Source organism: Ranitomeya variabilis, chromosome 6 (genome assembly GCF_051348905.1).
Source record: "Ranitomeya variabilis isolate aRanVar5 chromosome 6, aRanVar5.hap1, whole genome shotgun sequence".
NCBI classification, from domain to species: Eukaryota; Metazoa; Chordata; class Amphibia; order Anura; family Dendrobatidae; genus Ranitomeya; species Ranitomeya variabilis.
Genome location: NC_135237.1, coordinates 407,002,668 through 407,027,918, shown reverse-complemented (window position 1 = coordinate 407,027,918; position 25,251 = coordinate 407,002,668). Strand labels below are relative to the sequence as shown.

The window sequence follows — 25,251 nt, the reverse complement described above, 5'->3', positions numbered from 1 at the left end:
CAATTCAGATAGGTAATTTAGAGAAAATATGAGGAAATATTATTTGCATAATAATTTGGAACACAGTGTAAGAAAAGACATGAAATTTCAGATACCCCAATATTAAAAACATGAGACTTACATAACCACACGACTGTGGTCACTAAAGGGTTGCTATCAATGTGGGAAGTGTATTTGTAGTGAGAAAACCTTTAGGGTGTGTTTCCACGGTCAAGAAACGCTGCGTAGAGCCGCAGCGTCAAACACGCAGCGTCCAGATGTCACAGCATAGTGGAGGGGATATCCTGAAATCAGAACGCAGCATGTCTGTTTACAATGTGGCGACGCTCCGTCGCTGCACCGTAAATTTCCCATAGATAATCATTAGATGCGGTAAAATCGCATCTAATGATTAGTCACATGCGTAGGAACTGCGTAAATGCAGCTTACTACGCATGTCTCCTAATTTAAATAAGCTCTTACCTGTCCCGCCACCAGAAGTCCCGCGTCCACTGCAGTTCTCGCGATAACTTGGCTTACCGTGAGAACTGCCGTGCACGTGACCGGGGGTTATCTCCGGTCACTAGTCTGATCAGCTGATTGTGAGAACGCTGCAGTGTAGGTGATCGCTTGAGAGTTATCTCCGGTGGTCATCTACAAGCTCTGCTATGTCTGGATGTCAGGCATCCAGATGTAGAAGAGCTGGACTCTTCGTGGGACACTCGTTATTAAGGACTCAGGGAGTATACTGTTGGTTTATTTATTTTTTTCCAGGAGATGAGGGCATCGCATGGATTGAGCGTACAATAAAAATATGGTCACAACTGTGTGGTGTTTTATTTCATTAAAATACTTTATTCTACATGTGTGTGTTATTAACCCTTTCACAAGTATAGGATTAGTAATGGTAGGTATCTTATTGACGCCTCTCCATTAATAAGCTGGCTTAATGTCACCTTACAAAGCGGACATTAACCCCTTGTGCCATTTTTGGGGCGGCTGGTATTTGTAGCCGGGGGGGGGGAAGGGGGGGGAGTTTAATATCCATGGTCCCTTCCTAGGCTGTGAATATCAGCCCGCAGCTGTCTGCATAGCCTTTTTGGCTATAAATTATAGGGGGACCCCACGTCATTTATTTTGGGGGGGTCCCCCTATTTTTATAGCCAGTAAAGGCTAAATATACAGCTGTGGGCTGATATTCATAGCCTGGGAAGATCCACGGTATTAACCCCTTCAAAGGCTACAAACATCAGTCCCCCAGTCGTTGGCTTTCCCTCTCTGGAGCAGAAAATTGCGTGGGAGCCCACGCCATTTTTTTTTCACATATTTTTTTTTTAATTAAACAGTTATTGCTTTTAAGGCCGGGGTCATATTTGCGAGAAACTCACGAGTACTCGGCACTGCCACCGGCGCGTTCAGCAACATAGAAATACATGCAGACGCACACTCCGGTCCCTCGTGCCGGCGGCAGTGCCGGGTATTGAGGCGAGACTCCTGTGAGTTTCTCGCATGTGTGATCCCGGCCTAACTCTTTATTAACATTTTATTAAGTTTATTACTAAACATCGAGCTTGGTATTATCTATCTATCTATCCATCTATTTATCATCTATTATCTATCCATTGTATCATCTATCTACATATCTATTATCTACCGATATATCTATCTATAAATATATCTATCTATAGATAGATATATCTATAGATAGCTAGATAGATATATCGATAAATAGATACAATAGATAAATACGATAGATCTATACCGTATCTATCTATATCGATCTATCTATCGCTCTATCGTATCTATCTATCTATAGCTTTATCTATCCATCTATTATCTATTTTCTATCTATCCCATATCCATCTAACGCTTCTATTCTTCAATGTGGTATTTAAATGAAGAGGTTGGACAAGAAATGACATCACAATTTATTTAATTTTTTTTTGTATTACTTTATTTAGCTTACAAAAACACACACAAATCCGCATCAAAAACGCATGTAAAAATGCATCACAAACGCAGGTGACCTGCCAGTCCAGTGACCTCAGGTGCAGATTTGACCTGCGTCAAATACAGACCGTGGAAACATACCCTTAGGGTATGTGCACACGTTGCGGATTTGTGTGCGGATTTTTCCAAGCAGATTCCCAAAAATCCGCAGGTAAAACGTTCTGCATTTTATCTGTGGATTTACAGCGGTTTTTGTGCGTATTTCACCTGCGTTTTTACACCTGCGGAATCTAATTATGAAATAGATGTAAAACGCTGCGGAATCCGCACAAAGAATTGACATGCTGCGAAAAATAAACAGCAGCATTTCCGAGCGGAATTTTTCGCAGCATGTGCACTGCGGATTTGGTTTTCCATAGGTTTACATGGTACTGTAAACCGCATGGAAAACTGCTGCGAATCCGCAGCGTCAAATCCGCTGCGGATCCGCAGCCAAAATCCGCACAACCCTTGGAGGGACGAATTTGGAGAGAGATTTTGTGATCCTGGACTTTATTAACTGTCGAACACAGTGTAGTATACAAGGAGACTTGTCATTGCTGACTCGAATATATAAGAAAAACAAAGCAAAAGCTCAGACAAAAAAATCTTTTCATTAGAGATATGGAGCACAAGAGGGACACCCCACCATCTACACATATTATTGAAGTTAATGGAGTGAATATAACGTTAATGAGGTTCATGGGCATCGAAAAAGTTGCAAAACCACTGAGAGGAGGTGATTGGGATCGATTGATCCTTCAAAATGAAAAAAGGTGGATCTATCACCTCAACACAATGTCACTACAAGGCTTGAATGAGCTTTGGATGTTTTGTCTGATTCAGATACTTGTCCTCTGCCCTTATTCTGTATTCTAGTCATATCCCCTTTACCCTCGCTAAAAGAAAGTGGATCATCTGACATTAACTAACTTATGAGCAATTCATTTTTGGATGCTCTAACTTCGATATTCACCCTCTGCTCTTAGGGTACTGTCACACTCTGCAACTTTCCAACGATCACGACCAGCGATACGACCTGGCCGTGATCGTTGGAAAGTCGTTGTGTGGTCGCTGGAGAGTTGTCACACAGACCGCTCTCCAGCGACCAACGATGCCGAGGTCCCGGGTAACCAGGGTAAACATCGGGTTACTAAGCGCAGGGCCGCGCTTAGTAACCCGATGTTTACCCTGGTTACCAGCGTAAAAGTTAAAAAAAACAAACCGTACATACTCACATTCCGGTGTCCTTCAGGTCCCTTGCCGTCTGCTTCCCGCTCTGACTGAGTGCCGCCGTAAAGTGAAAGCAGATCACAGCGGTGACGTCACCGCTGTGATCTGCTCTTACTTTCCGGCCGGCAGTCAGAGCGGGAAGCAGACGGCAAGGGACCTGAAGGACACCGGAATGTGAGTATGTACGTTTTTTTTTTTTTTTTACATTTACGATAGTAACCACGGTAAACATCGGGTTACTAAGCGCGGCCCTGCGCTTAGTAACCCGATGTTTACCCTGGTTACAAGCGAACGCATCGCTGGATCGCTGTCACACACAACGATCCAGCTATGACAGCGGGAGATCCAGCGACGAAATAAAGTTCCAAACGATCTGCTACGACGTACGATTCTCAGCAGGGTCCCTGATCGCTGCTGCGTGTCAGACACAGCGATATCGTATGGATATCGCTGGAACGTCACGGATCGTACCGTCGTAGCGATCAAAGTGCCACTGTGTGACAGTACCCTAACTCTGCATACTATTCACACCTCCTTGGTAAATATTAGGCGATCTGCTGTCATCAATTAACTTCTCTTTGTTTACAATTAGTTCCTGACATCAATTAACCTCTCAGCTATTACCTCGTAACAAACTGCCAAAAATTCCTTGTAAATGTGGCCAGTTTTTTCATCAGTGTATATATTTAAGGAACATACTTTTGGAAACTAATTCATAGTCCCCTTTCAATATTGTTTCCTTCTGTACTTATTATTCAGCCTTAATAATAAAATAAGTCACTAATCAATCAATGCCATTTTATTGTAAAGAAGGGTGATATTTACCTTTAAATGCGAGAGAGGTCAAAAGATCTTATTTAAATGCGGATCTGCATTCACCATGAGTTCTATTCACGCCTTTGTTAACTAAAGAATATATTTGTTGGTTTTAACATGTCAGAGAGGTGCCAGTGACTCAAGTCTCTCCAGATTCTGGAGATGTATAGTGTAAAGGTACCTTCACACTAAACGATATCGCTAGCGATCCGTGACGTTGCAGCGTCCTGGCTAGCGATATCGTTTAGTTTGACACGCAGCAGCGATCAGGATCCTGCTGTGATATCACTGGTCGTTGAACAAAGTTCAGAACTTTATTTGGTCGTCAGACCGGCGTGTATCGTCGTGTTTGACACCAAAAGCAACGATACCAGCGATGTTTTACACTGGTAACCAGGGTAAACATCGGGTTACTAAGCGCAGGGCCACGCTTAGTAACCCGATGTTTACCCTGGTTACCAGTGTAAAATGTAAAAAAAACAAACAGTACATACTCACCTTCGCATCCCCCGGCGTCCGCTTCCCACACTGACTGAGCGCCGTAAAGTGAAAGTGAAAGTACAGCACAGCGGTGACGTCACCGCTCTGCTGTTAGGGCCGGCGCTCAGTCAGTGCAGGAAGCGGACGCCGGGGGACGCGAATGTAAGTATGTACTGTTTGTTTTTTTTTTACATTTTACGCTGGTAACCAGGGTAAACATCGGGTTACTAAGCGCGGCCCTGCGCTTAGCAACCCGATGTTTACCCTGGTTACCCGGGGGCCTCGGCATCGTTGGTCGCTGGAGAGCTGTCTGTGTGACATCTCTCCAGCGATCAAACAGCGACGCTGCAGCGATCGGCATCGTTGTCGCTATCGCTGCAGCGTCGCTTGATGTGAAGGTACCTTTAACTGGCTCACGGTGATCTCAAGTGACACTGTGTGAATAGGTGATCTGCAGATCTGTGAAGAGTGCCACATGACAGGAAGGGATGCCATGATTGTGGGGGTCTAATCTAGTGGCATGCATTTGCATATTAAACCACCGGAAATGATGTGCATAACAATGCATGGAGCAAAGGATAGTGTATCTAACTAGACGTCAGGGATTGGCTCATTGTGTTGCTTCTCAATTCAAGCGTGCACTCCAATATACAGGAAGCCGCACACATGGCATGTATAGGGTGCTTATCATGCACATGAAAACTTCATTGGAGACTAGTTTGGGACAAGTCTCCAATTACATAAGTAAGGTGTATTTATTTATATATGTGTATGTATGTACGTACACACACATATACACATAAGTGGGCACGGAAAGTTTTCAGACCCCTTTAAATGTTTCACACTGTTTCATTGCAGCCATTTGGTAAAAATCAAAAAAGTTCATTTTTTCCCCTCATTAAATGTACACTCTGCACCCCATTCTTGACTGAAAAAAACAAAACGAAATGTAAACATTTTTGCAAATTTATTAAAAAAGAAAAACTGAAATATCATATGGTCATAAGTTTTCAGACCCTTTACTCAGTACTGAGTAGACGCACCCTTTTGCGCTAGTACAGCCATGAGTCTTCTTGAGAATGATGCAACAAGTTTTTCACACCTGGATTTGGGGATCCTCTACCATTCTTCCTTGCAGATCCTCTCCAGTTCCATCAGGTTGGATGGTGAACAGTGGTGGCCAGCTATTTTCTGGTCTCTCCAGAGATGCTCAATTGGGTTTAGGTCAGGGCTCTGGCTGGGCCAGTCAAGAATGGTCAGAGTTGTTCTGAAGCCACTTCTTTGTTATTTTAGCTGTGTGCTTAGGGTCATTGTCTTGTTGGAAGGTGAACCTTCGGCCAAGTCTGAGGTTCAGAGCACTCTGGAAGAGGTTTTCTTCAAAGATATTTCTGTACTTGGCCACATTCAAGTTTCTTTAATGGCAACCAGTCGTCCTGTCCCTGCAGCTGAAAAACACTTCCATAGCATGATGCTGCCACCACGTTTCACTGTTGGGATTGTATTGGGCAGGTGATGAGCAGTGTCTGGCTTTCTCCACACATACCGCTTAGAATTATCACCAAAAAAGTCTATCTTCGTCTCATCAGACCAGAGAATCTTATTTCTCATAGTCTGGGAGTCCTTCATGTGTTTTTTAGCAAACTCTATGCAGGCTTTCATATGTCTTGCTCTGCCATAAATGCTCGACTGGTGAAGGACTGCAGTGATAATGGACTTTGTTGAACTTTCTCCCATCTCCCTACTGCGTCTCTGGAGCTCAGCCACAGTGATCTTGGGGTTCTTCTTTACCTCTCTCACTAAGGCTCTTCTCCCGTGACTGCTCAGTTTGGCTGGATGGCAAGGTCTAGGAAGATTTCTGGTGGTCCCAAACGTCTTCCATTTAAGGATTATGGAGGCCACTGTGCTCTTAGGAACCTTGAGTACTGCAGAAATTCTGTTGTAACCTTGGCCAGATCTGTGCCTTGCCACAATTCTGTCTCTGAGCTCCTTGGCCAGTTCATTTGACCTCATGATTCTCATTTGGTCTGACATGCACTGTGAGCTGTGAGGTCCTATACAGACAGGTGTGTATCTTTCCAAATCAAGTCCTCTCTGTTTAATTAAACATAGCTGGACTCCAATGAAGTAGAACCATCTGGAGGTGGATCACAAGGATATGGACAGCATGTGTCTTAAAAATGAGTGTCTGAGCAAAGGCTCTGAATACTTATGACCATGTGAGATTTCAGTTTTTCTTTTTTTAATAAATTTGCAAACATTTCTACATTTCTGTTTTTTTTTCAGTCAAGATGGGGTGCAGAGTGTACATTAATGAGAAAAAAAAATGAACTTTTTTGAATTTACAAAATGGCTGCAATGAAACAAAGAGTGAAAAATTTAAAGGGGTCTGAATACTTTCTGTACCGTGCGTGTATATGTATCTCATTTGCTAAATCTTTTGACCACCGTCAAAGTACTCCCACACAGGGACATAGACATTCTCAGTCTTTGTTTCTCTATATATTTGTTGTGTTTATGTAAGTGACATTTTTAATATTAGGGCATCCTGAATTGTAATACTTTTGAGTAAAAAAAAAAAAAAGTTACTTTTTATCTTTGCTTTTTTTGCTTTGTACTCTCTTGACGCATAGCAAAACATTGTATTGTACTTTGGATTGACAACTTGACTCCCCCAGATTCTGCTTTATTTCAATTATGTCATTAAGACATGACATGCCATAATTTGCATTATTCCAAGGTCTTCGCTCACCTTTCTCTAACAGTGTTTGCTTTAAGGTCTTTGCAAGGAGGACTCTGACATTTGGTACTCTATCAGAGGCAAGCTGCAGAAGATGAGGCATTAAATGCATAGCAAATTGCTCCATAGGAAGACAGTCATCTTCAATGAGAGCCTGTTAAGACAAAAATGACAAGTTACAGTACATGACATATTAATAGAAGAAAATACTTGGATCACAAGCATCTCATCTGCCTCTATCCTATTTTGTCACAACATTAAAAAATAGTGAAATACTACAAAGATAAAAAGCTGCTCCAACACAATGATCAACTGGAATTGGTTTAGGTCTACGTGGTAATACAGACATGCTGAGTATGTGAAAGAACAAAAAACAGAAGTAAAGGGTTGTCCTGAGCTAAATTTATCATAAATGCCAATCAACCGCAACTTTTAGACAGTCTGTCTAAGGGTACTGTCACACAGTGGCACTTTGATCGCTCCGACGGCACGATCCGTGACGTTGCAGCGTCGCTTGATTATCGCTCCAGCGTCGTAGACTGCGGTCACACTTTGCAATGCACGGCGCTGGAGCGATAATTTCATGACGTAGTTGCGATGTAGAAGTCATACGGGACATTGGGAATATCGTGCACACCTTTGTTACACGCTGCGATCATGCCGCCACAGCGGGACACTTGACGACGAAATAAAGTTTCAAACGATCTGCTACGACGTACGATTCTCAGCGGGGTCCCTGATCGCAGTAGTGTGTCAGACACAGCGATATCGTAACTATATCGCTGGAACGTCACGGACCGTGCCGTTGTAGCGACCAAAGTGCCACTGTGTGACAGTACCCTATTATTTGCTTTTGTCCATATAAAGGGGACACGCACTTCTAACTTGTGAAAGCATGAATCCCACAAGACCAAAAGATTCTCCCAGCCTCACACTCCTCTGTCTTGCCCTTTTCCTATAGTGCACCGTCTCTGCTAGGTAAGTGATGTACACTCATTTAAACGTCCACACGATATAAAAGAAAATTTCAACTATCACACCAGACCATCTTTCATTGTCCTATGGTTCAGTTCTGCAGCTTAGAAGCCTCTTTCTAGCATAGCCAACATAACTAGCGATTTGGGCTACAGAAACACTTATCGTATATACTCGAGTATAAGCCGACCCCCTAATTTTGCAACAAAAAACTGGGAAAACTTATTGACTTGAGTATAAGCCTAGGGTGGAAAATGCAGCAGCTACCAGTAAATGTCAAAAATAAAAATAAATTCCAAAAAAAGTAAAATTAATTGAGACATCAGTAGGTTAAGTGTTTTTGAATATCCATATTGAATCAGGAGCCCCATATAATGCTCCATACTGTTCATTATGGCCCCATAAGATGCTCCATACAAAATAGGCCCCATATAATGCTCCATACAGTTCATTATGGCCCCATAAGATGCCCCATATAATGCTGCATGCAGTTCTTTATGGCCCCATAGATGAGCCATATAATGCTCCATGCAGTTCTTTATGGCACCATGTAATGCTCCACATAATGCTGCATGCAGTTCTTTATGGCCCCATAAGATGCCCCATATAATGCTCCATGCAGTTATGGCCCTATAGATGCTCCATATAATGCTCCATGCAGTTATGGCCCCATAGATGCCCCATATAATGCTCCATGCAGTTATGGCCCTATAGATGCTCCATATAATGCTCCGTGCAGTTATGGCCCCATAGATGCCCCATATAATGCTCCATGCAGTTCTTTATGGCCCCATAGACGCTCCATATAGCATTGTGCCACATGTAATGCTGCTGCTGCTGCACTAAAAAAAAAAAAAAAAATATGACATACTCACCTCTCGTCGCTGCCCGCTGCTCCTCAGCGTCCCGTCTCTCCGCACTGACTGTTCAGGCAGAGGGCGGCGCGCACACTAATACGTCATCGCGCCCTCTGACCTGAACAGTCACTGCAGAGGACGCGGAAGACAAGGCGGCGGTGGAATGCGGAAAGGTGAATATGAAATACTCACCTGCTCCCGGCGCTCCTGACACAGTCCCTGCATGTCCCACGTCTCCGGGAGCGGCAGCTTCTTCCTGTAGTGAGCGGTCACCATTACCGCTCATTACAGTAATGAATATGCGGCTCCACCCCTATTGTGAGTGGAGTCCATATTCATAACTTTAATGAGCGGTACCAGTGACCGCTGAACAGGGGAAGAAGCTGCCGCTCCCGGAGATGTGGGACATGCAGGGACCGCATCAGGACCGCCGGGAGCAGGTGAGTATTTGACAGGCGTCGCTCCCCCTCACCCGCCAACCCCCCGCCTTCCATGACACGAGTATAAGCTGAGAGGGGCACTTTCAGCCCATTTTTTGGGGCTGAAAATCTCGGCTTATACTCGAGTATATACGGTATATAGTACTGGTACAGGCCAACCTTCATTCCCATGCAAAATAATGAAAAATGAGAGTCCATATCCTAATATCTGCAAACTCAGTTCAACCCACAAGACCTACTTTTTCTAGAAAGATACTTTGACCAAGCCCTGTAGCCATCACAAATTAACTCAATGTCAACACATCAATTTCATCATCTGACAAGTCACTTGTGCACTATGGCACCTTTCGAGGGCTGTCTATGTTTTACATGTTTTCTGTAGCATACCACATTTAATGAGATGTGCACCAACCTGGCAAATGAATACAAATGATTGTCGTCCTGACCATTTTGAGCTCCTGCAGAACTGCTCCACAAGCTTATTCATGAGGTCCAAGGCCAAGGTTGGGCTGGGAGCCAAGTACAACTTCTTTACCATCTCGCTAACCTGAAAAGGGAGTCATTTATAATATATTGTCGTACTGGATATTAGAGGAGCTTGCATCATCAAAAGGAATGCCAAATGGAAACATATATTGCCGGGGTGAGCAGCCTTTTAACAGCATTTTCCTCCACCCCACAATTACATAACCTTTTTTTAAACCCTTACCCTTTGCAGCTAATTTTGATTACTTTCGTTTTTCTCCTCCCCTTCTTTCAAGAGAGAATTTAATTTTTCCATCAACATAATCCCTCATCTGGTTGTTTTATTTGTGGGAAGAACTGCAGTTTTAAAATTTGACCATTCAATTTACTAATAGATTTTGTTTCCTAGAGTGAAAGTAGAGTGAAATGTTGGAAAAAACAAACAAAAAAAAAACTAATTGTTTTATTTTTGGTATTGATTTTATGGTGGTCATTGTTTAGTTAAAATGATCTAGTAACGAGATTTCCTTGGACAGTATGATTACAGTGATACCAAACGTGTATATTATTGAGAGATTTTTAAAAATGAAAAGTGGTGAAAACAACAAAACCAGATACTTAGAAAAAGACAACAAACAATTTTAGTTTTAGAAGACCGTATAAGACATGGTTATTTTTCAGTCGATGGACTTGTGTGAAAAAGGGACATGGCTTATTTGGAAAGGGGCATGACTGAAGACCCCAATAAATCGGTTTAAAATTAACCCAACTAAGCGGCGTTACGTAGTCTAAGCTTACACCATCTATATATATTAGACACGATTAGCAAATCCGATCTTATTGCTTATTTTTGGCACACTAGATAATAAGCTACCCACCAGATCTCAACAAAAGAGTCCATGTAAAAAAAAGACAGTGGATGCTGGCTTGGCAGAAAAGACACTCACCAGTTTATATGATATCCAGCGGACCGACGATACTTTGTCCCCACAGAGAGTTAAAGCAATTGGTAGTAAATAGTCAAAAATATCTCTGGCACTGTACAGCTCAAGTAGAAGAACCAACTGCCTAGAAAGAACAATCATACAAGCAAGACATGAATAGTCTTTTTATTCAAGCATATCATGCAAGGACTGTATGCTAGCAAGGCTATGGAGACCAGACCATAAAGTAGAATAATAATATCATACAGCAATATCTAAGCTCCAGATGTTCAGGAACTACAACTAACTGCACGTAAGCCTGAGTTCCATCACATCTCAAGAGCACTCTATTCCAATGTGGGAACATATGAAAAAGCATATGGTGTGCACTATACAATACTACAGCAGGCAAACATGCATGATGTGCAAATCATGTAGTGGCACTCCATTTTTTAACTATATTAAAATCATTATGTATGGCGGGCAAAGGGCAGATGCCGTGGAAAAGCAGGGAACTGTTCAGCAGCAGCACTTTGAGGCCCTTTAATTGTTCCTTGAAATGCAAGCATGCTCCTTTCACTAGTGAATACTGCGTGACATGCCATGAAGGATTATGTCCTGACGCTAGCCAATGCCAGAGTCAGGACATACTTTGTGGGAGGTGTCAGCGGCACCGGCAAAGAAAGCAGAGGAAGCCCCAGCGTCTCCTGTGATGTACAGTGAAGGAAAGAAGTATTTGATCCCTGCTGATTTTGTAAGTTTTCCCACTGAGAAAGATATGAACAGTCTATAATTTTAAGGGTAGGTTAATTTTAACATTGAGAGATAGAATATCAAAAATAAAATCCAGAAAATCACATTGTATTATTTCTATAAATTTATTTGCATTTTGCTTTGAGAAATAAGTATTTGATCCCCTACCAACCAATAACAGTTCTGGCTCCTACAGACCAGTTAGAAACTCCTAATCAACTTGTTACCTGCATTAAAGACAGCTGTCTTACATAGTCACCTTTATAAAAGACTCCTGTCCACAGACTCAATTGGACAGACTAACCTCTACAACATGGGCAAGACCAAAGAGCTTTATAATAATGTCAGGGACAAGATCATAGACCTGCACAAAGCTGGAATGGCCTACAAAGCCATAAGTAAGACGTTGGGTGAGAAGGAGACAACTGTTGGTGCAATAGAAAGAAAATAGAAGAAATACAAAATGACTGTCAATCGACATTGATCTGGGGCACTATGCAAAATCTCACGTCGTGTGGGGTATCCTTGATCATGAGGAAGGTGAGAGATCAGCCTAAAACTACACGGGGGGAACTTGTTAATGATCTCAAGGCAGCTGGGAACAGAGTCATCATAAAAACCATTGGTAACACATTACGTCGTGTACCGTAAAATCCTGAGTGACAACCTCCTTCCCTCTGCCAGGACATTAAAGGGAACCTGTCACCCCCCAGGCGTTTTTAACTAAAAGAGCCACTTGTGCAGCACTAATGCTGCATTCTGTCAAGGTGGCTCTTTTAGTTCTGGTCCCTGCAAACGCTGAAATAATCGCTTTTATAATGTGCCCCTCATACCTGAATTTGTCAGGGGGGCATGTCTTTTCCCTCTGACACAAACGCCTCCCAGCCATCCCTCAGGGCTTCCGTGCGCCACCTCCATTTCCTTCATGAATGTCCCCGGTGCCTGCGCTGTAAGTTTTTTTTCTCCCGGGCATGCACAGTTTGCGTTGCCCTTCGAACTTACAGCGCAGGCACTGGGGACGTTCATGAAGAAAATGGAGGCGGCGCCCAGGGACCCGGGTGACGGCTGGGAGGTGTTTGTGTCAGGGGGAAAAAGACATGCCCTTATTTCAGCGTTTGCAGGGACCCAAACTAAAAGAGCCACCTTGACAGAATGCAGCATTCGTGCTGCACAAGGTGGCTCTTTTAGTTAAAAACGCCTGGAGGGGGGGGGGGGGGGGGGGGGGTGACAGGTTCCCTTTAAAAATGGGTGGCGGCTGGGTCTTCCAGCAAGACAATGACCGAAAACAAAGCCAAGGCAACAAAAGAGTGGCTCAAAAAGAAGCAAATTACGGTCATGGAGTAGCCTAGCCAGTCTCCAGACCTTAATCCCATAGAAAACTTATGGCGGGAGTTGAAGCTCCCAGTTGCCAAGCGACAGCCTCAAAATCTTAATAATTTAGAGATGATCTGCAAAGAGGAGTGGACCAAAGTTCCTCCTGACATGTGAGCAAACCTCATCATTAACTACAAAAAATGTCTGACTGCTGTGCTTGCCAACAAGGGTTTTGCTACCAAGTATTAAGCCTTGTTTGCCAGAGGGATCAAATACTAATTTCTCACTGCAAAATGCAAATAAATTTATACAATGTGATTTTCCGATTTTATTTTTGATATTTTATCTTTCAATGTTAAAATTAACCTATCCTTAAAATTATAGACTGTTCATACCTTTGTCAGTGGGCAAACTTACAAAATCAGCAAGGGATCAAATAATAATTTCCTCCACTGTATATGCTGTGGTGCTAGTGCATGATTTATGAACAGCAATCTCCGTGTCTTCTATGTGATGTATATAGAGCAGCCTCAGCATCTCCTATATGATGTATATACTGCAGAACTCACACTTCTTGACTTATATAAATGTAACATGAGCAGTGATGAATTTCCCACTGTGAGGAGACCGGCAGTGGAATATACATCTGTGTTCAGAACTTACAGCTGAGAGTTTTTTTTTTTTTTTAATTCATCCCAAAGAGTCGACTGCGCTCCACACTGATGCAAATCTGCAAAAGCAGGTACGCATAGTACCATTACCATCTAACACAGACCTGAGCAAAGTGCATGCTGTATATAAGGGGCTTTGGTGGGGTTCAAAGATATATAGGGTGTGTCAGCATACTTAATTATGCTCAATATTAAGTGATACAATTAATATTAATACATTAATATGGAGTAGAATTAATTTTAAGCTATTCGTTCGGCCCTCCACAACAGTCATGGTCTCTCATGTGGCCCCTTGGGGAAATTAATTGCCCACCCCTGAGCTAACATCATATGCAAGACCAAAGATATGCGGTTCCAGGCATCACATTAAGGGGGAGTTAATTTGGTTTGACCAAATATAGCAAGATAAAATTATTTTAATAATTTTGTACGGCTTTCAAATGATGGTATAAATATCCAAATGGCCCCTGGCAGGAAAAAAAAAAAGGTTTCTACCCCTGTTGGTATGGTATGGATATTTAAAACTCTTGCTGCCCGCTACAGACAGGAGTAAACTCATGTTGTCGCTCTAGATGCATTAAAGGGCTAAACAACACACTAAACTCAAAAGTGCAAAATAGACAATGTGGAAAAAAGCTTGTGTTTTAACTTTTAGTGAATACTTGAACTAATATAATATGCAAATTGCCTCTTCTGAGAAAAAGAGGACTTCACTCTATAGCGCCACCTGTTGGAAGTAGCGATCCTACAAGTCACAATCAAATGAACTATTATAAAACATTTAGTTCCTAGATGCACATACTCTGCCAATTCTGCCCTGAAACGCCAGTTCCGACAGTTATCAGTCACCAAGAATTCCTGCAGTTGATAAAGGTATTCTCGTCTCTTGTCAGACTGAAGAAGCTAGAAAAAAAATAATAAAAGATATATATGGTCAGATCAGTATGTTTTTGAAGGTGTAACATTTTTTTAAAGTGAAAATGTCATTGTATTGATTTATTAATAGCTCCCATCTATAAGCTTAACATGTCCAAAGTGAATGCCTGGGTTCTCTCATGTAACACCACTTGCCTGTCTTGTTTCTAGTTCTGGGCCTCATGCAGGCTGAGCTTTTCATATTGGATGCTACCAGGTTCTCTGATGAGACCATTCAGTCTTGGTGACAAAGTCCAGCTCATTTCACTCAAGTGCCATGAAAATGATAAAAAGACTTCCCTACATCCTGTATTGACTACTACTAACTAAAATCTAACCAAGGATTATTTTCTGTCTTTAGTATATGCCTACCACTGACTGATGATCGTGTGGTCTGCTGCTGTTTCTAGGTTGTTGCATGCCCTTTAACATTACTGTGATACTACTGTAAGATTACTTGCCTTCAATGGGGAGATGTTTAACATGATTTTTTTAAATGATTGTTTATATAAAAAGAGGACCTGCACCAAACTATGCATGTTGAACTAGACGCACAATGTAATAGGTTCAAGCCTCTTCAATAATCTGGGTGTCTGATTAGTGCTGTGTGCCAAGCCACATATCCTACTCCATGCCCTCTAACTTTGGTAAGATTTCTGGAATCGAAACGGCCACAGTGCATTCTACCACTCCACCTTCACCTATTTCGGCAGAGCTGGGAGAAACTGGTGTAAAAACAAAAACTTTTTCGACTTTTCAATGCAATTTACACCAAAACACTGGCGAGATTGCTTTGATAAAACAAGGCCAATGTATTAGTTTTTCAGGTATTGTCCGCAGCATGTGGATGAATTTGGTAAATCCTTGCTGCTACTGTAATACTTAGATTTTCTGCCCCCAAATCCAGAAGATAAAACTGAATCACTTCTGTGTAATGTACTGACTGTGAATGGATTAGTGATCTCTGCATAACACGCAATGGATTTGTTTTCTTTTTAACATGGTCTGGCCATTTCCACTTAAGCTACTGAGCAGTCAATTATGTGCCTTTATAGGTTATTTCCACCCCACCTTTCTTCCTCATACACCTTGTTTCATTTTTTGGCCTCTTATTGTGTTTTATTTTGAACATACAAAAGAATTAAGGAGTTTTGGTAGTCTGTGAAAATGTAAACCAAAACAAATTTTGACATTTTTTAGAATGCACAAACTCACTTTTAAAAAATCATAGAGGTGTTTTAGGACGCCTATCCTGACTTCATCAAGGTCTTTTAGAAACCCATTGAAGATTGGCAGCAAGTCTGCAGCAGTAAGGGAATCACCAAGTATTAATGCTAATTCATGAATGGAAAAGGCCAATGTTCTTCGCACCTTCCACTAATCAGGAGAGAAAAAAAAAAAAGACATAAGAATCAATGACATTTCACTTGGTGCATTAGAGGGGGATGTTCACTGCTCAAGACACCCCTTCTGAAGCCGTATGTTTATTCCCAGTAAAATAAACACTTAATAGTATACTCTGGTACCATTCCATCAGTGTTGGCACTGACTCTCCCGGGGATTGCATGACATTGTTATGTCGTGCAATCCCAGCAGCCTGTCAGCGCCGGCTTTACTCCTGCATCCTTTCAATAAATCAAAACATGTGCAGCTTTCACTTCTTCCGGATGTCAATTACATCTGTAGGAGAGGAGAGTGCCTGCACTGAATGGCAGCATAGATGGCGTGACGTAAGGTCACGCTATCCCTGGGAGAGCCAGTGCAGACACTCCTGGAATGGCGCCGGAAGTAGAACTTATTATAGAGAGAGAGAGAGTTTCAGAAGGGGTTGCTCGAGTAGTGGACTACTCCTTTAAAAGTATAGCAGCGAACAGAGATCTGATATGAACGCACACAGTTATGTACCTGCATGTCTGCTGCTAGTGTTTCATAAGTGTCCCGGAGACAGTGCCAGTTTTGTCTACCCAGTGTGAGGGCCACTCCTGGAATGCTATAGGCACAATGCTTGGCAATCTCTGTGTCAACAGTCTGGGCACGGGAAGGGTCAGTCATTGATAAATACTGATCCAATAAGGCCTGAGGTACAACATCCTAGGAACACAATAGAGCCATGGATTAATATTTACTCTCTAGTTATTAGAAATGCACATGATCAAAAAGCCTCTGTCCACACACCTGCACTTTGGACTTCTTTTCCTCTTCAGGGCTATAGCTGCTACTAGTGCTCAAGTCGGAATCATTGTGGATGTAGCGCAGGGTGGACTGCATGCACTGTACATGGTCATCAAAGCCATTTTGGAGGAAGGAATAGGATACGATTAATTTGCCTTTGCACTCAGTAATTTGGAGAGCATACCCCTAAAGAGTATCCCACTTAATGTATAAATAGATGAGGGGGCTGTCACCATCTATAATTTAGGATACATACAAGAGATTTTGCTAAGGAGCTCCATCTGGTTATAGATTGCTACAGTACTATAGACAATAGGAATCACAAATGAAAGCTTTTGCTCATTAACCTTAAATGCATGCTCCCCACACTGCGTGCAGCATGAATCTGAGCCTGCCTGCAATCATGCAGCCAGCTATGGTTTTCGCTGAATCACTCCGGCACTTAGGAGAACATGTACTTTAAACCACCCGGCTGGAGACAGGACTAGTGAGGCTCTATCCCTGGCCAGCTTCTCTCAGTGCCACCCTGGTAACCGACAGGTCTCTCCCATAGTGAGAAACCCGTCAATCACCTGCAGCTGCGATGGGAAAAGCCAGCAGAGGGTGGGAACGCACTAGTCTGGTGTCCGGCTATAATCCCCACCCCAGCTGGACCTTTAAAGTATACATAATCGGAAATGCTGGAGCCTTTCAGAGAAAATCAGTGGCTGCTTGATTGCAGTCATGGTTCATGATTCCCGTGATTTGGGAAGTATGAATCAAGTGACAGGTCTGCTCCTTAAAGGGAACCGATTTGTTTTTTTATTGCCGCATTCCAGAAGGCACATTTAATCCCCCCCACCAATGTTGCTGTATGAGGGCTTTTTTTTTTTTTTCTTCAGATGAGTTTTGTCTGTGGCACAGCTTTATGAGTGCATACAACCCAATACCTATATATGGAGGAAAAATAAAAAACAAAACAAAAAAAAACACCATGGCAATTTTTTCTCCACATTTCATGTGCTAGAAAAGTAGGGAGTTAACTTTATTCCATGGCTTAGCATCATTATGGAATACATGCAATGTATATGCTTTTCTAGTACTTTTTGTGCAATAGCTGGTTAAAAAATAAAACTAAAAAATAGGTTTTGCATCATTCTGAGCGCCACATGTTTTACATTTCCCATCAACAGAGTGGTGTGTTAATTTTTGCTTGAGAAAACAAAAAATTAAACATTTTAATCATTATTCACCATTCAATACAAGTTAACAAGCAAATATTTTGGAAGTAAATTCAAAAACCGTACCAAATACATATTTTATTAATTGATTTTTTTTTTACATTTATTACTACCTTTAAAAACAAAATAAAACCACACGAAAAAAATCTTTTTGGTAGTCATATTGTTAGACCCATTACTTAAAGTGTGTGAGGGCTTGTTTTTGGCATAACAAGACGCATATTTATTGGTACCATTTTGGAATACATATGAGTGGCAGTATTGTGTGTTAACAGCATGATGTATATCTGTCATGGAGAACTCATTAACAAGTGCTCATTAAAAGGGAACCGGTCACACAATTAACGAAGCCCAAACAATGGGTAGCACGAATCAGGTCCAGGCTGCAAGACTGCAGTCAACTAGGGCTGTGGAGTCGGTAAGCCAAACCTCCGACTCCACAGAACTGCCTCAATACTGAGCATTGAGCATGTACAAAAAGTTAAATACAAGAAAACATGAAGTAACAGTAATTATTTTTGTGCAAATATATTATTTTTATTGATTGAAAAGGCACAAACAGGATTTTAAAAAAAATTGTATAAAAAAAAATGTGGGTCTCAGTCTGTATCATGTAGAGAGGTGGGAGGAGCAGTCATGAAAAATATATATATATATCTCCTTTCACAAAGTGCTAGTGCTTAAAGTGACAAGTGATATATACATATCATACACACACACACACACACACACACACACACACATACATACTGTACATACATACATACATATACCGTATATACTCGAGTATAAGCCGAGATTTTCAGCCCAAATTTTTGGGCTGAAAGTGCCCCTCTCGGCTTATACTTGAGTCACGGTCGGCGGCAGGGTCGGCGGGTGACGGGGAGAGAGGACTGTCGCATACTCACCTAGTCCCGGCGCTCCCCCTGCCCGTCCCACGGTCTCCGGGTGCCGCAGCTCTTCCCCTGTTCAGCGGTCACGTGGCTCATTAAAGTTATGAATATGGAATCCACTCCCATAGGGGTGGAGCCGCATATTCATTCCTCTAATCAGCGGTAACGGTGACCGCTGACAGAGGAAGAGGCTGCGGCACCCGGAGACAGCTGTCCGGGATAAGGAGCCAGGGACGCCGGGAGCAGGTAAGTATGTCATAGTTACCTGTCCATGTTCCACCCGCTGGGCGCCGCTCCGTATTCCCGTCCTCTTGCTCTGACTGTTCAGGTCAGAGGGCGCGATGACGTACTAGTGTGCGCGTCGCCCTCTGCCTGAACAGTCAGTGCGGAGACACGCCGAGACGGGACGCTGAGGAGCTGCGGGCAGCAAGAGAGGTGAGTATGTCGTTTTTTTTATTGCAGCAGCATTATATATTGCACAGATTTATATGGAGCATCTATGGGGCCATACTGAACGGTGCAGAGCATTATATATGGCACAGCTTTCTATGGAGCATCTATGGGGCCATACTGAACGGTGCAGAGCATTCTATATGGCACAGCTTTCTATGGAGCATCTATGGGGCATACTGAACGGTGCAGAGCATTCTATATGGCACAGCTTTCTATGGAGCATCTATGGGACCATAATGAACGGTGCAAAGCATTATATGTGGCACAGCTTTATATGGAGTATCTATGGGGCCATAATGAACGGTGCAGAGCATTATATATGGCACAGCTTTATGTGTAGCATCTATGGGGCCATAATGAACTGTGCAGAGCATTATATGTGGAACAGCTTTATATGGAGTATCTATGGGGCCATAAAGAACGGTGCAGAGCATTATATGTGGCACAGCTTTATGTGGAGCATCTATCGGGCCATAATGAACGGTGCAGAGCATTATATGTGGCACAGCTTTCTATGGAGCATCTATGGGGCCATACTGAATGGTGCAGAGCATTATATGTGGCACAGCTTTATGTGGAGCATCTATGGGACCATAATGAACGGTGCAGAGCATTATATGTGGCACAGCTTTCTATGGAGCATCTATGGGACCATAATGAACGGTGCAGAGCATTCTATATGGCACAGCTTTCTATGGAGCATCTATGGGACCATAATGAACGGTGCAGAGCATTCTATGTGGCACAGCTTTATGTGGAGCATCTATCGGGCCATAATGAACGGTGCAGAGCATTATATATGGCACAGCTTTATGTGTAGCATCTATGGGGCCATAATTTACGGTGCAGAGCATTATATGTGGCACAGCTTTATGTGAAGCATCTATGGGACCATAATGAACGGTGCAGAGCATTATATGTGGCACAGCTTTATGTGGAGCATCTATGGGGCCATAATGAATGGTGCAGAGCATTATATGTGGCACAGCTTTATGTGGAGCATCTATGGGGCCATAATGAACGGTGCAGAGCATTATATATGGCACAGCTTTATGTGGAGCATCTATGGGGCCATAATGAACGGTGCAGAGCATTATATGTGGCACAGCTTTATGTGGAGCATCTATCGGGCCATAATGAACGGTGCAGAGCATTATATATGGCACAGCTTTATGTGTAGCATCTATGGGGCCATAATTAACGGTGCAGAGCATTATATGTGGCACAGCTTTCTATGGAGCATCTATGGGGCCATACTGAATGGTGCAGAGCATTATATGTGGCACAGCTTTATGTGGAGCATCTATGGGACCATAATGAACGGTGCAGAGCATTATATGTGGCACAGCTTTCTATGGAGCATCTATGGGACCATAATGAACGGTGCAGATCATTCTATATGGCACAGCTTTCTATGGAGCATCTATGGGACCATAATGAACTGTGCAGAGCATTATATGTGGCACAGCTTTATGTGGAGCATCTATGGGGCCATAATGAATGGTGCAGAGCATTATATGTGGCACAGCTTTATGTGGAGCATCTATGGGGCCATAATGAACGGTGCAGAGCATTATATATGGCACAGCTTTATGTGGAGCATCTATGGGGCCATAATGAATGGTGCAGAGCATTATATGTGGCACAGCTTTATGTGGAGCATCTATCGGGCCATAATGAACGGTGCAGAGCATTATATATGGCACAGCTTTATGTGTAGCATCTATGGGGCCATAATTAACGGTGCAGAGCATTATATGTGGCACAGCTTTATGTGGAGCATCTATGGGACCATAATGAACGGTGCAGAGCATTATATGTGGCACAGCTTTCTATGGAGCATCTATGGGGCCATACTGAATGGTGCAGAGCATTATATATGGCACAGCTTTATGTGGAGCATCTATGGGGCCATACTGAACGGTGCAGAGCATTATATGTGGCACAGCTTTATGTGGAGCATCTATTGGGCCATAATGAATGGTGCAGAGCATTATATATGGCACAGCTTTATGTGGAGCATCTATGGGGCCATAATGAACGGTGCAGAGCATTATATGTGGCACAGCTTTATATGGAGTATCTATGGGGCCATAATGAACGGTGCAGGGCATTATATGTGGCACAGCTTTATATGGAGCATCTATGGGGCCATAATGAACGGTATGGAGCATCTATTTTTATTTTTGAAATTCACCGGTAGCTGCTGCATTTTCCACCCTAGGCTTATACTCGAGTCAACAAGTTTTCCACGTTTTTTTTGGCAAAATTGGGGGGGGGGGGGGGGTCGGCTTATACTCGAGTATATACGATAAATATATATATATATATATATATACTGTGTATATGTTTTCACGATTATTTGACCCCATGGATCCATTATATGTCCATTTTGGAAGCCGGCGACAAAATCTCGCCATACGGATGTCACACGGATGCTTACATGTGAGAAAATCGCATCCTCGCACTGCACACGGATGACACACGGATCACTGTACAGGGAACATTTCTGCAATTGTCGTCCGTGTAAAACGGACCGATTTTTTATATGTTGTGTGTGACTCCAGCCTAAAGGAGATCCCCCAACATTAAACATAATGGTATTTTACTTACTGATCAGAAGGGGTCCGATTGTCAGGACCTTGTAAAAACAGGGGCAGCAGCATTTTTTCCCCTCCACAGCAGCACTGCCATCTATCTGCAGTGTAGGGAAGCGCAACACAGCCCTATGTATGTGAATAGAGCAGCTCCCTGTACAGCAGTGCCACTTACACAGTAAAGATGATGTAGGAGAATTGACCCCATAACTGAGCGTATTTACACCATTGTACAATAATTGGGAATATCCCTTTAAAAAAAAAAAAAAAAAAGTCGTATCTGCAGACTATTTTACCTTTTTTTTTTCGCCCTTAAGTTGGATTTTTTTCTCTCCAATTTTTGTAAGGTTGTTTCCACTAATCTGTCCCATCTGGAAACAATGTACAGACTGAGTTATGTCAACGCTGCAGTTTTTTTTACTTGGAACCAGAGGTGACTCCAGGTCACCAATAAGCTGCAACCTTAGAAGGAAGACAGAGTTTTCAATGACTGTCCAATAATACGGAAAATCTGATGGTTCAGAACCTGTCCGGTCCCTTGAAGGCTGCATTCATTTATATCTTCAGTTTTAAAGTCTTAAACAGGTAAAGTTTTACTTTTATTCTACCTCCACATATGTAGCAACTATTTTATATGCACCTGCCTGAAATCGGCCGGGCAAGGAGTTTAGCAAGCTGGAAAGCCCCCAAGGCAAATGTTAGGATTTGTTTCAGCTTTGTATTAGTATGCTTTTAGGGTAGTGTGGTGCCACCTGCAGGTCATTTTTCCTTACTGCAGTTTTATGAAAATTAATGTTTAAAGTGTATTTTGTGATCACATCGTGGATGTGTGGCTTGTTTGGCTATTTTCTTGCTGAAGGGTCAAGTTTACCTTTCAAATGGTGTATCATCTGTGTGTGTGGGTGCAGTATGAACGGAGATACAAAATAATGACCAAAAAACAGTGTTTTGAAATAATATAGAAAGATTTATCCTGACTGCTCCTTCCACCTCTCTACATGATACAGATTAAGAGACCCACATTTTGTTTATCCATTCCCTTCCATATAAATGGCCTTGTTTTGATACAAATTTTTTTAATCATGTTTATGTGCCTTTTCAAATCAATAAAAATAATATATGTTGCACAAAAATAATTGGACAGTTACTCCATGTTTTCTTGTATTTAATGTTATTGAGGAGTGTCCATATGAGTATTTCCCAAGTCCTATGACTAGAGGCAGAGGACTCTAACTGATATGGTATTATAATCTACTCTGTTCTGATTTGTCTTCACATGTACATAAAGTGCAGCACAGATTCATCTCTGCTAAACGATCAGGAACAGAACACACATTTATAGGGCATTTCATAACTTTCCCAAATTCTTATGAAAAAATATTCAGCACATCCTGCATTGTACTACGGTACCCAATTTATTATATCTTTTAGGAGTTGAAGTCGGTCCTTTTCAAACCAACAGACTCCACAGCCGTGCAGTCAAGTACATCCTACTGAAACACTCTAAACTATGTCTTCTCTGTAACGCTAAAGAGTCCAGAGACCATAGGGAGAGACGAGTCCAATGCTGTGCCCGTCTGAATTATCTCCCTCTTGATTAGCTCTCTCATCATGTACACATTGGACTCTTCAAACTAGGTTTTCTGCTAAACAGAGTGTTTCAGAGTAAAGGTTCCCGTTAAAGGATACATATTCATGAATACTGATTTATCTGCAAGAAATAGTTTACCAACTATACCCGACAGACACCAGTGACGTCATGTGCGGGGGCGGCACTAGTTCTCCTGCACACCGGGTATAGGGATACCACTATGCTGCTGGCTTATTACTATTCAGACACCAGAGTGGACGCTGCGCTCATTGCACAGGGCAATGGGGGGGGAGACACTGCACAAGGGAGACAGTCGGGGACAGAAGCAGGGACCAATCCCTGGAGACAAGAGGCAGTGATGATGCTTCGTTGCAGGGTGGCAAACGAAGAAAGAGGCATGTCGGGATGTCCCAGCCTCCAACCCACCTGATGACGTTTCCAATCAGCGAGAAAAGTGCCTTTCTGCCAGCAGATGACTATTCATTTCAGTATCCCATCATGCACTGGGGATTCTCAAAGAATTGTCATAGGAAGTGGGTAATATATATAGAGAACCCCAAGTTGCAGTACAGAATGAATGGTGGGGAATTTTATCATGACTTTAAAAACTGATAACTTGTCATTTAAAGGGAACCAGTCAGCAGGATTGTGCACAGTAACCTACAGACCTTGTCAGGTTGGTGCCGTTATGCTGATTAAAATGATACCTTGGTTGATAAAATGCATCTTGTGGTGGTTGTTTAATTTTTATTTTCAGTTTTGAGTTAATGATATGCTTGTGCTCCGGGGCACCGCGCGTGCGTGAAGAGAGGGTCTACGTGGTTCTCTGATTAGGTAATAGGTATTCACCAGTATGGCTTCTGACAGGTCACTGATCCCTCAGTGACCTGCCCCCTATTTTACATAATGAATATAATATGTTTTGAGAAAAAAAAAAATTCACATCCAGCAGGCAGGTGGCAGCACTGTAGCATGATAGCGTCTATAATATCCACTTAATTATTTTATTTGGCGATATAAATGTGATCATGCTACAGAACAGGCAGAATGTGATTTTTTTTTTCTTCAAAACATTGTATTTAGTATGTAAAATAGAAGGCAAGTCAGAGAGTGATTAGTGACATGTTATAAGCCATACCGATGCAGATATAAGCAGAGCACCACAAAGCCCCGCTAACAGGCCACCCCAGAGCACGAGAATCTCTAACTGAAAACTATAAGGCCATGTTCACACTTTGCGGTTTTTACCGCGGAACCGCGGCGATTTTGATGCTGCGGGTCCGCAGCAGTTTCCATAGCGTTTCCATTTACATGTAAACCCTATGGAAACCGCAAACCGCTGAGCACATGCTGCGGGAAAAATCGCGCAGAAACGCAGCGGTTTAAAACCCGCAGCATGTCACTTCTTTGTGCAGAATCGCTGCGATTCTGCACACATAGGAATGCATTGAACCGCTTACTTCCCGCATGGGGCTGTGCCCACGTTGCGGGAAGTAAGCGGTTAATGTGCGGGTGGTACCCGGGGTGGAGGAGAGGAGACTCTCCTCCAGGCCCTGGGAACCATATTTGGGGTAAAAAAAAGAATAAAAATAAAAAATCATGTTATACTCACCTCTCAGCGCTGCAAGCGGCCGGCCGGTCAGAGTTGCTGTGCGAACAGGACCTGCGGTGACGTCGCGGTCACATGACCGTGATGACGCCCGGGTCACATGACCGTGACGTCACGAAGGTCCTTCTCGGCACAGCATCTTTGGAACCGGAGCACCGCGTGCAGCGCC

The 25,251-nt window shown here is 42.7% G+C and overlaps 1 protein-coding gene across 9 annotated transcripts in view; it reads right to left on the bottom strand.

Moving 5' to 3' along the window:
• PPP4R1 (protein phosphatase 4 regulatory subunit 1) overlaps positions 1-25,251 on the bottom strand; it is an 82,083-nt gene that overhangs the window by 3,992 nt on the left and 52,840 nt on the right. For 6 of the 9 annotated variants that reach the window (XM_077270199.1, XM_077270198.1, XM_077270196.1 and 3 more), the window contains 7 exons: positions 16,723-16,818; positions 16,453-16,638; positions 15,763-15,924; positions 14,435-14,535; positions 10,919-11,039; positions 9,919-10,053; positions 7,247-7,388 (listed from right to left, as the gene is read on the bottom strand). In XM_077270199.1, the coding sequence (XP_077126314.1) occupies positions 7,247-7,388; positions 9,919-10,053; positions 10,919-11,039; positions 14,435-14,535; positions 15,763-15,924; positions 16,453-16,638; positions 16,723-16,818 (943 nt within the window). The remainder of the gene's footprint in view (positions 1-7,246; positions 7,389-9,918; positions 10,054-10,918; positions 11,040-14,434; positions 14,536-15,762; positions 15,925-16,452; positions 16,639-16,722; positions 16,819-25,251) is intronic. The other 3 variants (XM_077270204.1, XM_077270203.1, XM_077270197.1) reach the window with 1 other exon arrangement.